This window comes from Mesocricetus auratus, unplaced genomic scaffold (assembly GCF_017639785.1).
Source record: "Mesocricetus auratus isolate SY011 unplaced genomic scaffold, BCM_Maur_2.0 Super-Scaffold_100676, whole genome shotgun sequence".
NCBI classification, from domain to species: domain Eukaryota; kingdom Metazoa; phylum Chordata; class Mammalia; order Rodentia; family Cricetidae; genus Mesocricetus; species Mesocricetus auratus.
This window is the reverse complement of record NW_024429266.1, coordinates 30,733,072-30,747,613: the sequence shown is the minus strand read 5'-3', so window position 1 is coordinate 30,747,613 and position 14,542 is coordinate 30,733,072. Positions and strand designations below refer to the sequence as shown.

The window sequence follows — 14,542 nt, the reverse complement described above, 5'->3', positions numbered from 1 at the left end:
CCCTTATCACCCTCCCATCCCTTCTTATCCAAAACTTTGTGTTTGCCTCTATATTGTTTATTGTCTTTTCCCATCAAGTTCAGGTTATTGCTCAGCTAATCTTGGGAATGGGACCTGCTTGGTAGTAGTCAGCCTACCTGGGGTCACATCAAAAGGAAAACTGACTCTCCCTCTCTCAGCAGCTGTCAAATGCTAATAATTCCTCAGCTAGTGGTAGGGTTGCATGTCCACCTTCCCTCCTCTATGCTGAAACTTCTTTGTTTCCAGCTGGAGCTTGTGCTGTTATGAACAGTAGATCTGTGGCATATCACATCTAGTACATAATAGTTTTAAGTTGTAACTCTACAGTAGCAGGGCCTGGTAGAGCAGGCCTATTAATTCCAGCTACTGAGGAGCCTGAGGCTGGAAGAGCTCAAGTTCTAGACATGCTTGGGCTACAGAGTGAGTTCGGTGCTAAGAATCTAGCGCAGTAATAGTGTTTGACCAGTATGCGTGAAGTCTTGAATATAAAAATCTAAAGTAGAACCTGAGCATTAAGGATGCTTGTGAAATGTACTTTTAGAAAAATTTCCAGGGCTGGAGAGATGGCTCAGAGATCACTGACTGCTCTTCCAGAGGTTCTGAGTTCAATTCCCAGCAACCATCCATGATTAGATCTGGTGCCCTTTTCTGACATGCAGGCAGAACAGTGTGTGCATAATAAATAAGTCTTAAAAAAATTAAAAAGATTTCCAGTGATTGTATTGCATTAGGACAAACCAGAAAGAAGGGATCAATTTACTATTTTAGATGATATGTAGATTGCTTTTCTGTTTATTTTCAATAGTTATTTAGAAGAAGAAGAGGTTTCTCTGGAATTGAACTCAGGATCTTGCCAGTTCCAAGCAAACACTACCACTGAGCTGTGCTCCTGATCCTAAGGATAGTATTTGCTTGCTAATTTTCATAAAGCTAACCTAAGTATACAAGTAAGCTTATAAAGAAATGAGTAGATAATAACCCTTAAGCAGATGTGCTCACTGTTGTTTGAGATTCCTCTTTTGTATTGTACAGGTATGTACTATCCACCACCACCATGTGTGTCCCGCTTTGTACGACCTCCACCATCTGCTCCTGAACCTGGTCCTCCATACTTGGATCACTATCCTCCTTACCTCCAAGATCGTGTCATAAACTCTCAGTATGGTACACAGCCACAACAGTACCCACCTATGTACCCACCTCACTATGATGGCCGTCGTGTATACCCTGCTCAGTCTTATACAAGAGAGGAGATTTTCCGGGAAAGCCCTATACCCATTGAGATTCCATCTGCAGCAGTACCATCCTATGTGCCCGAGTCCCGAGAACGATACCAACAGGTAGAAGGTTATTATCCAGTGGCTCCTCATCCAGCTCAGATCAGACCTTCATATCCCAGGGTATGCTGTATTTTTTTTTTTTTACTTATTACATAAACTTTATATTTTTGAGAATTCACATTTTGCTATAGTAATAACCTTTTGCTTTTTATATGAAAACATCTTTTATTTATTTCTTTTTAAAAATGATGTATTTATTATGTATCCATTGTTCCACCTATAGTCCAGAAGAGGGGACCCTATCTCAATTATAGATGGTTGTGTGAGCCACTATATAGTTGCTTGGAATTGAACTCGGGACTTCTCTAAGAGGAGCCAGAGCTCTTAACCTCTGGCTACCTCTCCAGCCCCCAAAACATCTATGTCTTAATTTTTAGAAACTTTTTATTTTTTTGTATATGTATGTATAATGTGTGTGAAAAAGAGAGAACACAGGCACATGTCAATACAGACTTGGGTCAGAGGACAGCTCTTGTGAGGAAGTTCTTACTTTCCACCTTGTTTGTAGGGTCTCTCTTGTTCTTGCTGCGGCTCAGCATAGCAGACTGGGATTACATGTGTGCCCCACCCCATCAAACCTGGAGTCTTGAACAGCTAGTGCTTTCTTTTTACCTGTTGGGCCATCTCCCTGGTCCTAAAACATAAATGGAAGTTTCATGAGTCTAAACATTGTTAGTTTGTGTCTAGATTGGAAGATCTTGAAAATTTGAGTTGACTTTCTTTTGTTTTTCTTTATTTTCTTTAGTGTTGATATTTCTGGATGTTAAGATGAACATATATTCTTCTTCTGATTTTTAAATACATATACTTAATATGTGCTGGAATAATTTGTCAATTTTAAACAATCTTTCAATTTTCAGGAGCCTCCTTATAGTCGACTTCCTCCTTCCCAACCCCATCCTAGTCTGGATGAGCTACATCGTAGACGGAAGGAAATAATGGCCCAACTCGAGGAAAGAAAGGTTATCTCTCCACCTCCTTTTGCGCCTTCACCAACATTGCCTCCTGCATTCCATCAAGAGGAAGTAAGCAAATCATCTTTAATCCTCCTTACTAATTTTTATCTTTATCATCTTTTGTAGCCTGTTAAAGAAATTATGAGACAAGAGTGGGTGGTGGTGGTGCATACCTTCAATACCAGGAGGCAGAGGCAGGCAGATCTCTGAGTTTGAGACCAACCTGGTCTAGAGAGTGAGTTCCAGGATGGCCAGGACTATACAGAGAAATCCTGTCTTGAAGAAAAGAAAGAAGGAAGGAAGGAAGGAAAGGGAGAAAGAATGAATCTGTTCCTGAGGAGATATTTATGGAGTTTCAAAATTATGAGGCTACTTTCTTTTTTCTTCCAGAGATTATTGTTTTATTTTACATTTAGATCCATAACCCATTTAGAATTGAATTTTATGTGATATGTTAGAATCAAGATCCATTTTTCCTCTGTAGGGGTAGGTCATTGACCCTATACCATTTAATGATTTGAGAGTTGTTATTTTCTGTGTTCTGCAGTCAGCTTTGTACGATTACTTTATTAGACCCAGTGTAATGGCACATATCTGTCATTCTAGCACAGTAGAATACTGAAGCATAAGAGTTATATTTTTAAGGCCAGCCTGGTCTACATGGAGAATAGCTCTGTCTCATTGATCTAGTTCTGTCCTTAGACCAGTACTGCATTTATTTATTCATTCATTTTGTGTCTGTTGGGGGTTGAGAGGAGTGGGATGTGTGAAAATGAGAAGATGGCTTGTAGGAGTCAGTTCTTTGGTTCCAAGGAACCAAACTCAGGTCATTAGATCTGCACCGAGTTCTTCACTTGAGCCTCTGGCTGACCCCTCATTTTATTGATGTCGTTTTAATTCTTGATTTACCAGTATAGGATTTCCAATATTAATTCAAAAGTAAATACATTGAGAGTTGGGGGGTAGTTAGTTCAATTTTAATGTTGTTTGGCCAACATGTGTGAGGCCTAGGGTTTAGTTCCCCCCACCTTTAAAGCAAAACAGAAACCCACAAAAGAATCAGCATATTGATTTCCATAAACATCTGCTTCTGTTTTTTATGAGGATTTATTGACTCTGGATGCATCGATGCTGGGCAATATGGTCGTCACTAGCCACATGTGGTTGTTAAGTCCATAGTATGTGGCTGATTCAGACTCAGATGTGATGTGCTGAAAACATAAAACATACACAAAGTCTCTGAACACATAAAACACACACTAGGTCCAAAGATTCAGTCCCGAAAACTAGAATCTTGCACTAATTCTTTTGTTTTGTTTTGCTTTTTGATATATAAGGTCTCACTATACAGCTCCTGGCTGGCCTGAAACTGACCAGATTGGCCAGAATTTGTAGAAATCCACCTTTGTCTGTCTCTTGAGTGCTTAGGTTAACAGCATGACCAAACCTGGTCTTTGTTAATATTTTTAACATCCTAGATATGACAGATTAAATTTCACTAAGTTTTTTTTTTTAACTTGTTTGCTTGCTTGCTGACTTGTTTTTGGAGATGATGGGGTCTTGTGCGAGTTAGACCAGCTGAGACTGACCTCAAACTCATGGCAGTCCTGCTACAGCTTCTCAAGTCTTGGCATTATAGACCTTGGTCATTCTTTCTGTACAACACCACCTCCTCCTCCTCCTCCTGCTCCTCCTCCTCCTGCTCCTCCTCCTCCTGCTCCTCCTGCTCCTCCTGCTCCTCCTGCTCCTGCTCCTCCTCCTCTTCTTTCTTCTTCTTTCTTCTTTCTTCTTCTGCTAGAAAATTTTTAATTACATATATGGACCACATTTTATTTCTGTTAGACAGTGTTGCTCTAGGTCAGTATTCAGAGAAACGACACCTTTCTATCACCATGATGTACCCTTAAATTATTTGCATAACTGACTTCTTTTGTTTCGTTTTGAGACAGGGTTTCTCTGTGTAGCTTTGGACCCTGGTCTGTAACTCGATCTATAAACCAGACTGGCCTTGAACTCACAGATATCCACCTGCCTCTGTCTCCCGAAGTGCTATGATTAAAAGGCATTTACCACCATTTCCCGGCCATATATCTGACTTTTAAAAACTAATTGAATTGTAATTCTTTTTGAAAATTCATTTTTTTAAGTATATATTTATTTGGGGGCTGGAGAAGTATGTCTAGAAGTCAGAGAACGATTGTTAGGAATTGGTTTTCTTTCTACTGTGGGTCCTGGGGACCATACTCAAGTCATCAGGCTTAACCTGCTTTGCCATCTTGCTAACCCTCAATTTCTGTTTTTTATTGAAAAGAAATAGGCATTAAGTGTGTACATGAATGTAATACCTTTTTAAAAGAATTAGATTTTTGTTTACTAATTCTTTCATTCAACAGGTTTGCTAAATTTCCTTCTTAATTTAAATATTGATTGTGTCCTAATTTTCCTTTTTCCTCTTCAGTATTGTTGCTCTACAGTATGATATTGAATAAGAGCGGTGCTAGTCTTTGTGTAGAGAAAACTTGTGGTCATTCATCATCATGGTTTTTACATTAGTGGTTTTGATTTAAAAACAACAAAAGAAACTTTTCAGATTAGAAGTCTGTTCCTTAACTGGTAGTGGTGGTACATACCTTTAATCCCAGAACCAGGGAGGCAAAGGCAGGCAGATCTCTCTGAGTTCAAGGCCAACCTGATCTACAGAGCAAGTTTTAGAACAACCAGGGCTGTTACACAGAAAAATCCTTTCCTGAAAAACCAGAAAAACAAACAAGAATCTTATTGCCATAATTTTTAAACAATTGAGACAGAAATTAAGATGTATTTTAATCCAGTAATAAAGCAACAGTGTGGGTTTTTAAAAAAGGAAAGATGTTCAAATGAGGATACACAGTAAAACTTCAGGGGGGGGGGGTGTTCTTGGTTATGCACCATAAGGCTGGGAGCTCAGAACATACTTCTGAGTCAGGGACCTTTATCTTGCTGGGTCTTTTCTGCAGCCTGTCATGGCTGCCAAAGCAGGAACCTGTAGCCTGGGTTCACCTTAAATTCACTTTGTAGCTCAAGATGGCCTCACACTCAAAAGGAGTCTTCTGCCTCGGCCTTTCAAGTGCTGGGGTTACAGGCATAAACAGTTCTACCCAGCAAAACATTGCTTATAGCTGTCATGAATGTGTATTGTCCTCATTTATCCATTTGTGATACTATAATTTTTCATTGCTTAGTCTTGCTAGTAATTTATCATTTTTATGTCTTTTAATTAGACAACTTAAGCTAAGAATGTAGTTACATTGGTAGAGTATTTGCCTAGCATGCATAGATCTTTGGGTTCACTCCATAACACCTTGTAAATTGGGGAATGAGACAAGAGGATCAAGTTATAGGTCATCCTTGACTAGATAACAAGTTTGAAGTCACTCTGGGACACTTGATACCTTGACTCATACTTTAATTCATAATGAACATAATGAATCTAGTTGGAGTACAGATTTTTTTTCAAGTCAAATAATACATGTAAAGAATGTTTTATGACAGACATGGTGGTGCACTTGGGAGACAGAGGAGATGGCAGTCGCATCTCTGTGAGTTCGAGGCCAATCTGGTCTACAAAGGGCTATCCAGAACAGCTACGGCTGTTACAAAGAGAAATCCTGTCTTGAAAAACAAACAAACAAACATTCTTTATACTTAGAATTCTGAGTCTAATCAATATTACTAATGGACAAACCAAACATAATAAACAGTGCAAGTTGGAAAGTGAAAGCTGGGTGTGGTGGTACATGCCTGTAATCTCCCCACTTAAGAAGTTGGAGCAAGAGTATCAGAAAACACTCTGGGCTACATGTAGCAAGATTCCATTTCAAAATACAGTAAAGTGAAGGTTATTATTTGTATACAGCAAATAGTCATTTCTTTGCTGTATGAAGATAATCTAAGTAGAAGTTCATAGTTAACTTTCCAGAGTGCTGGAATTAACAGCATGCATCACAATGCCTGGCTAGCTCTATATTTAAACTTTCATTCTGATAATAAGCTGTCTATATATAATTGTACTAAATTCATACATTACAGAAATGCATGACATTGAAAGAATGCTTTCTTCAAACTCCCATTTCTCATAACGACTGACCTTGTATTTCAACTTTTTTATGTATATGAACACATTTAGTGTGTGTTTGTTTTGTGGATTTTTTTCCCCTTTGCTTAACTTGGATGTTCATACTGATGTGTACTTAACCTCATTCTCTTCTGTAGCTGCATGATAGATAACATTCAGCTGGAAGAACATAGTTTTTTAAATATGTTTTTAAAAATTATCTGTTCTACATGAGGTAGTATATATAAAAGCATTATAGAATGGTAAATGTTGCAATTGGCCTTAGAATGGGTTGTTATTAGATAACCACAGTACTTCTGTCTTGAATGAGGCATCTTGCCCTTTAATTTAATCAACCACAGGGCCAGAGTGCATTCAAAACAGGAAACACTGGTATTGAAGAATCTTCAGGAAAGTGTTATTGCATCACCATCATAGAGCATCTGAGATGCTTAGGATGTTCTCGTTTATCTCAGCTGTTAGTTCCTAAGGCGCATTGGGGACAATCTAGCAAATGTGTGGCATGGTATATACTTACTGAGATGTTGACTTTGTCTAATATTGTGAATAAAATGCTGAGCAAACATCTTAAGATTCTAGCTTGACTCACTGAAGGATATTGAAATACTTCCTTTTTTACTGCCAATAACAAACATGAAGGCTACAATAATCATCACATTTTTCAGTCTATAAGAATCTATTCTATTACCTAGTCATATAACTTATCATTACATTGCTTCAGCATGATGTTCTAAGAAGTTCCCTGCTTTCTCTGTTTTGTTAACTCATAGACCCATTTCTTTCCATCTATAGTTTTTGGACGAAGAATTCAAGGTAGCTGGGAAGTACAAAGCAAATGATTATAGCCAATATTCTCCTTGGTCATGTGATACCATCGGCTCCTACATCGGAACCAAAGATGCAAAACCCAAAGACGTGGCAGCAGGGAGCGTGGAAATGATGGTATGTGTGTAACAGCAAAGCCACAGTTAATACAAATCTAGATGCACAGTATACTTGAAGTGTCTGGAGCGTCCCTTCCAAGGACCCCATAAATGTGAATGATGTCGTAAGATACCCAAACTTTCTAACCCTGAGAGATGGCCTGTGGTGGTATCACTTCTCTGTAGCCCAGGCAGGCCTTGAACTTAGTCCTCCTTAGTCATTGAGATTACCAGTCTGAGCTACTGTGCCCGAGTTTCTCATTCTGTAGGTAAAGGTGTCACCTTTAGCATAATGTAACATTAAAGGCCCAGTGGTTAAAGCCCCTGCTATGTAATCCTGAGGACCACCACATAAAATGGTAAGTGTCTGTCATCCTGGCATTGGGGAGCAGAGACAAGAAGATCCCAGGTGCTGGCTTGTAGCCAATCTAGCCAGTCAGTAAGTTCCAGGTTCAGTGAGAGATCTGAGTACTGGGACTATAGGCAGGTAACACTATGCTCAACTACTACATTTTTCTTTTTGAGACAGAACTTCGTGTAAGTTTTCAGGTTGCCTTAGAACTCATTGTGTGTAACACAAAATAATTTCAGACTTGTGGTATGCTTGCCTTCCTTTCTAATAACTAAAATTATAAATTTGTGTTATCAGATCTTTTATTATTGTGTATAATTTTTAGTATTTCATATTTTTTTTAGATTTGTTTATATTCATTCTGCTCACATGTATGTCAGTGTTTCACAAGTGTGCCTGGTGTCCTCAGAGGCCACAGGACATTGAATATCGTAAATCTAGAGATGCCATGTGGTTGGTAGGATTAAAGTTAGGTCTTCTGCAAAAAGTGCTCTTAACTGCTGAGGCATCTCTCCTACCCCTTATGGATGTTAATGGGCACTTTGTAGGGTGTCCTTGTGCACATCCATGGAAGTTATGCTTAGATGTGTTCCTGGACAGATAGCTCACACCTATAATCCCAACACTCGAGAGAGATGAATGTTGATCTCTGAGTCCATGGCTAACTTGGTCTCCTTAGTGAGTTCTGGTATACCTAGTGTGACATAGTGAGAACCCACCCCCACTCCCCCCCAAAAAAAGAAAGAAAAGAAAAAGGTGCCATTGCTGGTTTGAAAGGCATCTCTTGACATCATTTTCCCTGTTGATTCTAAAATGGTTCCGTACTGATTTGTGTAGATTTTCATAGGTAATGTTTACCTATCTGGCTAGATAATACCAACTGATGACAGGCTATATAGACAAATAATAAAATAAAAACTGCATGGGGGCTGGGAGAGTGACACAGCTTGGCCCTGGGCTCAGTCCCCAGCACCAATTAAGATGAAATTAAAATTTAATTTAAGCAAAACTTTTTTCTGTGGGATACAATTCACAAAATATATGCTTCTCCACCACAGAAGTCATTCTTTGGAATAAGCTAAAGTAGAATAATAATGAAAGGTGCTTTCCAGAGGACCCTCACACTGAAGTTAATATTAATAGCAAAGTAAGATGAATTTCCTTACATTAGTAAACAATAACAAAATTGCTAACCTAGTGTAGATACCATTAAAAGCTTTTCTAAATATGTGAAAGAAGCCGTAATAGTGGTTCTTAAGCATTGGTGTGTGGGCTAGGCATATAGCTTAGTATTAAAGTGCTTGCCTGACAAGTTAATGTTTGTACGTAGTACTTAGGAATAGGAGGATCTATCATCTGTCTGTACCTAAAGTTGGTCATGTATTTCGTACTATGATCTAAAAAGCAATGTTTTATGACAGTGAAAGGCAACTAAAGACTTACTAATAAGAGCATCATACTGCTATTAACCTCTCTACAGAGCTAGTGGAAATTATGCTAGACAGCATCTCATTTTTGCTTTTTGTCAGAATGTAGACTGTAAAGGAATGAGAGACCAGAGATTGGATCTTCAGAGAAGAGCAGTGGAAACTAGTGATGATGACCTCATCCCATTTGGAGATCGACCAACAGTATCTCGGTTTGGTGCCATCTCTCGAACATCCAAAACACTGTATCAGGGTGCTGGCCCAATGCAGGCCATGGCACCACAGGGAGCACCCACAAAACCTATTAGCATTTCAGGTAAGAATCTCAGAGTCAGTATACCTCTATCAGTGCTTTTCCCTGTAAGAAAGCAATTATACCTCAGGGAATTAGGAGTATAAACTGTCTACATATTAAGATTGCCCGAGGGGCTGGAGTATAGCTCGTTGAGTGCATGCCTGATATACATGAAACCAAAATCACATAAACCAGGTTTTATGGCACATGCCATAATCCCAGCACTGGAAAACGGAAGGCAGGGTATCAGAATGTTCAAGTTTAATCCTTGGGTACATAGTGATTTTGAGGCTATTCTGGAGTAGAGGCTCTGTCTAAAAAAAAAAAAAAAGAAAGAAAGAAATTGCCTATGGTTTCTATATAAATGACTTCATTGCTTTATTAAAATAATAGTTTTTTTGGAGTATGAGGTGGTGACTGATTAGATAAAGATCTGAGTTTGGATCCTCACTACCATATAAAACTCTGACTTGTGTGAGCATGTGTTTATAATCCCAGTGTTTTGGGGAGGTAACCTGACATCAACCGTCACCTCTACATTCAAACATTCTTGTGTACACACTGAGAAAAAAATATATAAAAATTAGGAGATGACTTTCTGGACAGAGATATAAAAGTGCCTTTCCTTTTTCGATTATAGTACCATAGAAGATGACTCAAACTTGTGAATTACATTCTACTATGTTAAACTGTCCCCTTACAGATTACAGTCCATATGGAGCTCATGGTGGCTGGGGGGATTCTCCATACTCACCTCATCCAAACATACCTCCTCAGGGACACTTCATTGAGAGGTATAAGTCATTCTTTTTACTTGTTTTAAATACTTTAAAGCATGCAGCTTTCCTTATTTTTTTTTTTGTTTTTCTAGTAGTAATGATTTCACAAAATAAAACTTCAGAATTTTACTTCATGATTTCTTTCTTGCCAAAGGGAAAAAATGTCCATGGCAGAAGTGGTCAGTCATGGAAAGCCCCTTCTGTCTGCTGAAAGAGAACAATTACGGCTAGAATTGCAGCAATTGAATCACCAGATCAGCCAGCAAACCCAGCTACGTGGACTAGAGGTACAGACCTATAGACACCTTTGTGTTGGGAGTTTTGCTGTAAAGTTTCATTATGCAACCCAGCTGGCCTTAAACTTAAACTCCTGATCTTCCTGTGTTGGCCACCCTTTGTACTTACAGTGAGATTACAGGTGTTCAGCACTGCAACTATTTTGTGGTCCAGTTTTGAAGGATTTCCAAGGATTTTAAATTGGATTTTTTCATTATGTGTATGTGTTTGGTGAGGGTAGGGTGTGTACATGAATGGAGGTGCTGGAGGAAGATTCCATCTTGAGTTACAGGTGCTTATAGGCATCCTGACAAGGGTGCTGACAAGAGTGCAGGGAAGAGCAGTATGCAATCTTAACCACCAAACCACTTTTCCAGTCCCCTCAAATAGTAATTTTTGAGATACAGTAAACAGGATTTTAAAGCCTTTGCTTAAGTGTTACAGTATAGATATCCATTCTCAGGGAATTCAGAACTAGATTTAATTCTTGACTAATAGAAAAAGAATAATTATCTGAGACTAGTACCAGGGGAAAAAAGAAACAATCCTTGCCATTATCAAGAGGTTATGTTTGTTTTTATTTTATGTATATTGGTGTTTTGCCTGCATGCATTTCTATGTGAGGGTGTCAGGTCCCCTGGAACTGGAGCCACAGACAGTTTTAAGCTGCCATGTGGGTGCTGGAAATTGAACCTCAGTCCTCTAGAAGAGCAACCGGTGCTCTTAACTATTGAGCTATCCAGCCTCCATCATTAAGTTTTTATAGAAAAAAATTACAGGATTTGTTCAGGGAAAATAATAGAGAGACATTTATAATTGACTTTTCTTTGAAATAAGGGGGAAATTGATAGTATTTTTGGTTTTTGGATAGATATAATCATCTATTAGTATGTTTGGTAGGTGGGTTTTTTGTGTTTTTTTTTTGGGGGGGGTGTTTTGTTTTTTTGAGACAGAGTCTCTCTGTGTAGCTTTGGAGCCTGTCCTGGATCTTGCTCTGTAGGCTGGCCTGAAATTCACAGAGATCCACCTGCCCCTGCCTCCTGAGTGCTGGGATTAAAGGTATATGCCACCACCACATACATTGAGGGCTACTGCTCTTCCAGAGGATCCAAGTTTGACTCCTGTTTCACAATTGCCTGTAATTTCAATTCCTGGGGATCCAGCATCCTCTTTGGGCATCCATAGGCACCTTCACTTAAGTATACACACACTTTTTTTTTTTTTTTTTTTTTTTTTTTGGTTTTTCGAGACAGGGTTTCTCTGTGGCTTTGGAGGCTGTCCTGGAACTCGCTTGGTAGTCCAGGCTGGTCTCGAACTTATAGAGACCCGCCTGCCTCTGCCTCCCAAGTGCTGGGATTAAAGGCATGCGCCACCAACGCCCGGCTTACACACACATTCTTAAAATACATCTTTTAAAAATAAAACCATTTAATCAGGCCGTGGTGGCGCTTGCCTTTAATCCCAGCACTTGGGAAGCAGAGGCAGGCGGATCTCTGTGAATTTGAGACCAGCCTGGTCTATAAGAACTAGTTCCAGGACAGCCTCCAAAGCCACAGAGAAACCCTGTCTAGAAAAACAAAACAACAAAAAAAATTTTTTACTCGCTATTAAAAAGAGCTTGTATTTATAGTAGGATCATTTTTATCGCAAACATGTGACTGGTTTAGCGTGAATACTTGGGATGAGGCATTCTCCATGTAGTGTGAAGTATGCTGAGTTGTGTGTGTGCTTGGCTTTGTGCACTAGGCTGTTAATAACCGACTGGTGTTACAGAGGGAGGTGAACACCCTGGCAGGCCAGCCACAGCCCCCTCCACTGCCTCCAAAATGGCCTGGAATGATCTCAAGTGAGCAGCTAAGCTTGGAATTGCATCAGGTGGAAAGAGAAATTGGCAAGAGGACCCGGGAATTGAGTATGGTAAGTGCTGATGTTGGAAAAGGAAGGGATGGAAGGTGAAATGAATTCTGTGTGACTAATTTAGAATTATCTGGAGTTTGTTCCTGGTACCTTGAAAAGTGACTAATATTTGGGGTAGTTCTCATAAAGATGAGTTGTCGCCAGGCGTTGGTGGCGCACACTTTAATCCCAGCACTTGGGAGGCAGAGGCAGGCAGATCTCTGTGAGTTCGAGGCCAGCCTGGTCTACAAGAGCTAGTTCCAGGACAGCCTCCAAAGCCACAGAGAAACCCTGTCTCGAAAAAGCAAGCAAATAAATAAATAAATAAATAAATAAATAAATAAATAAATAAATAAATAAATGAGTTGTCACCTGGTTGTATAATTCCTCTCTTAGTTATTGCTGTTTTGGATTTGTCCTTTTCTATAGACTTGATTCTCTATTCACATTTGGGGCAAACAGGTAATTGGAAATATTAAAGTTTCTGTTTAACATACACATATATGAAGCAGATGGGATGATGATTAATCTTCTGTACTTCCATGTAACATTTATATTTATATGCTGGGTGGTGTTGTGGAACACCTTTGATCCCAGCACTTCAGAGGCAGAGGCAGGTGGATCTCTGTGAGTTTGAGGCCAGTCTGGTCCACAGGGTGAGTTCCAGGATAGCCAAGAACCAAGGCTACACAGAGGAACCCAAGATACATTTATACAATAAAATGATAAGTTTTCATGGCATGTAAGGTATTGATGACCTATTTTTATAAAGGAATTTATAGCTTATACGCTGTTCTCTCTGCTGTTTTTTCAATGTTAGTTTGTGGTATTTTTCTAAGATTGTAACGAAGTAGGTTGTACTGTTATGCTTTTATGTGTACCCTCTGTCATCTCCGTTTTGTTAATTTTTTTAAAGATTTTATTTATTTATTATGTATACAGCACTCCACGTATGCCTGCAGGCCAGAAGAGGGCACCAGATCTCATTACAGATAGTTGTGAGCCATCATGTGGTTGCTGGGAATTGAACTCAGAACCTCTGGAAGAGCAGCCAGTGTTCTTAACCTCTGAGCCATCTCTCCAGCCCTTGTTTTGTTAATTCTTTTTGTTTGTTTGTTTGTTTGTTGTTTTTTCCTCCCTGAGACAGGATTTCTCTGTGCAGCTTTGGAGGCTGTCCTGGAACTCACTTGGTAGGCCAGGCTAGTCTCGAACTCACAAAGATCTGCCTCCCAAGTGCTGGATTAAAGGCGTGTGCCACCAACGCCCAGCTGTTAATTCTTAATAAAACTAAGTTTTTGGGTTTTTTTGATCATCACTTGTGTTGTCTGTATTGCTCTGTCCCATTAAACCACGGATTACTAATTTTATTTCCTCTCCTTTTAAAGGAGAACCAGTGTTCTATGGACATGAAAAGTAAACTGAATACAAGTAAGCAAGCAGAAAATGGGCAGCCAGAACCACAAAACAAAGTCCCAGCTGAAGACCTTACATTGACATTCAGGTAACAGGATACTTCTATATACTATTAACCATAAATGATTTATTTTATTTTTTGTTTTTGTTTTACAAGACAGGGTTTCTCTGTATTTTTTGGAGGCTGTGGGACCAGCCCGGCCTCGAACTCACAGAGATCCACCTGCCTCTGCCTCCCGAGTGCTGGGTACCTTATGATTTTTTAAAGAACTATTTTTTTGTGTAGTGAAAAAAGAATGTGAATATACTGATTTTTTTTTTTCAAGATAGGGTTTCTCTGTGTAGCTTTGGCTGTCTTGGGATCACTCTGTAGACTAGGCTAGCGTCCAACTCACAGAGATCCGCCTGCCTCTGCCTCCCGAGTGCTGGGATTAAAGGCATTATTTTACTTTTTATCTTTATTTTCTTTGGCATCTTTGAGGCATTTGCATGTATAGTCCTATGTTGTCCTCCTCATGACCTATAACACTTGCCTTTAATCCTGGCACTCACTGTGTAAGTTTGAGACCAGCCTACTCTACATAGTGAGTTCCAAGATAGCTACGACTATGTAGAAAGACCCATCTCAAAAGAACAACAACAACCACAAAAAAAAAAAAAACAAACACAAAGAATTTTTTTGTTTTTGTTTTTTGGTTTTTCGAGACAGGGTTTCTCTGGAGCTTTGGAGGCTGTCCTGGAACTAGCTCT

General features: G+C 39.3%; 1 protein-coding gene across 2 annotated transcripts in view; it reads left to right on the top strand.

Annotated features, from left to right (window-relative positions):
* Rc3h1 (ring finger and CCCH-type domains 1) overlaps positions 1–14,542 on the top strand; it is a 76,073-nt gene that overhangs the window by 53,256 nt on the left and 8,275 nt on the right. The window contains exons 12-19 of one of the 2 annotated variants that reach the window (XM_040737230.1): positions 1,054–1,421; positions 2,222–2,386; positions 7,224–7,373; positions 9,236–9,449; positions 10,132–10,222; positions 10,362–10,494; positions 12,257–12,400; positions 13,765–13,880. In XM_040737230.1, coding sequence (XP_040593164.1) covers positions 1,054–1,421; positions 2,222–2,386; positions 7,224–7,373; positions 9,236–9,449; positions 10,132–10,222; positions 10,362–10,494; positions 12,257–12,400; positions 13,765–13,880 — 1,381 coding nt within the window. Of the gene's footprint in view, positions 1–1,053; positions 1,422–2,221; positions 2,387–7,223; positions 7,374–9,235; positions 9,450–10,131; positions 10,223–10,361; positions 10,495–12,229; positions 12,401–13,764; positions 13,881–14,542 lie in introns of both variants that reach the window. The other variant, XM_040737229.1, reaches the window with a different exon arrangement.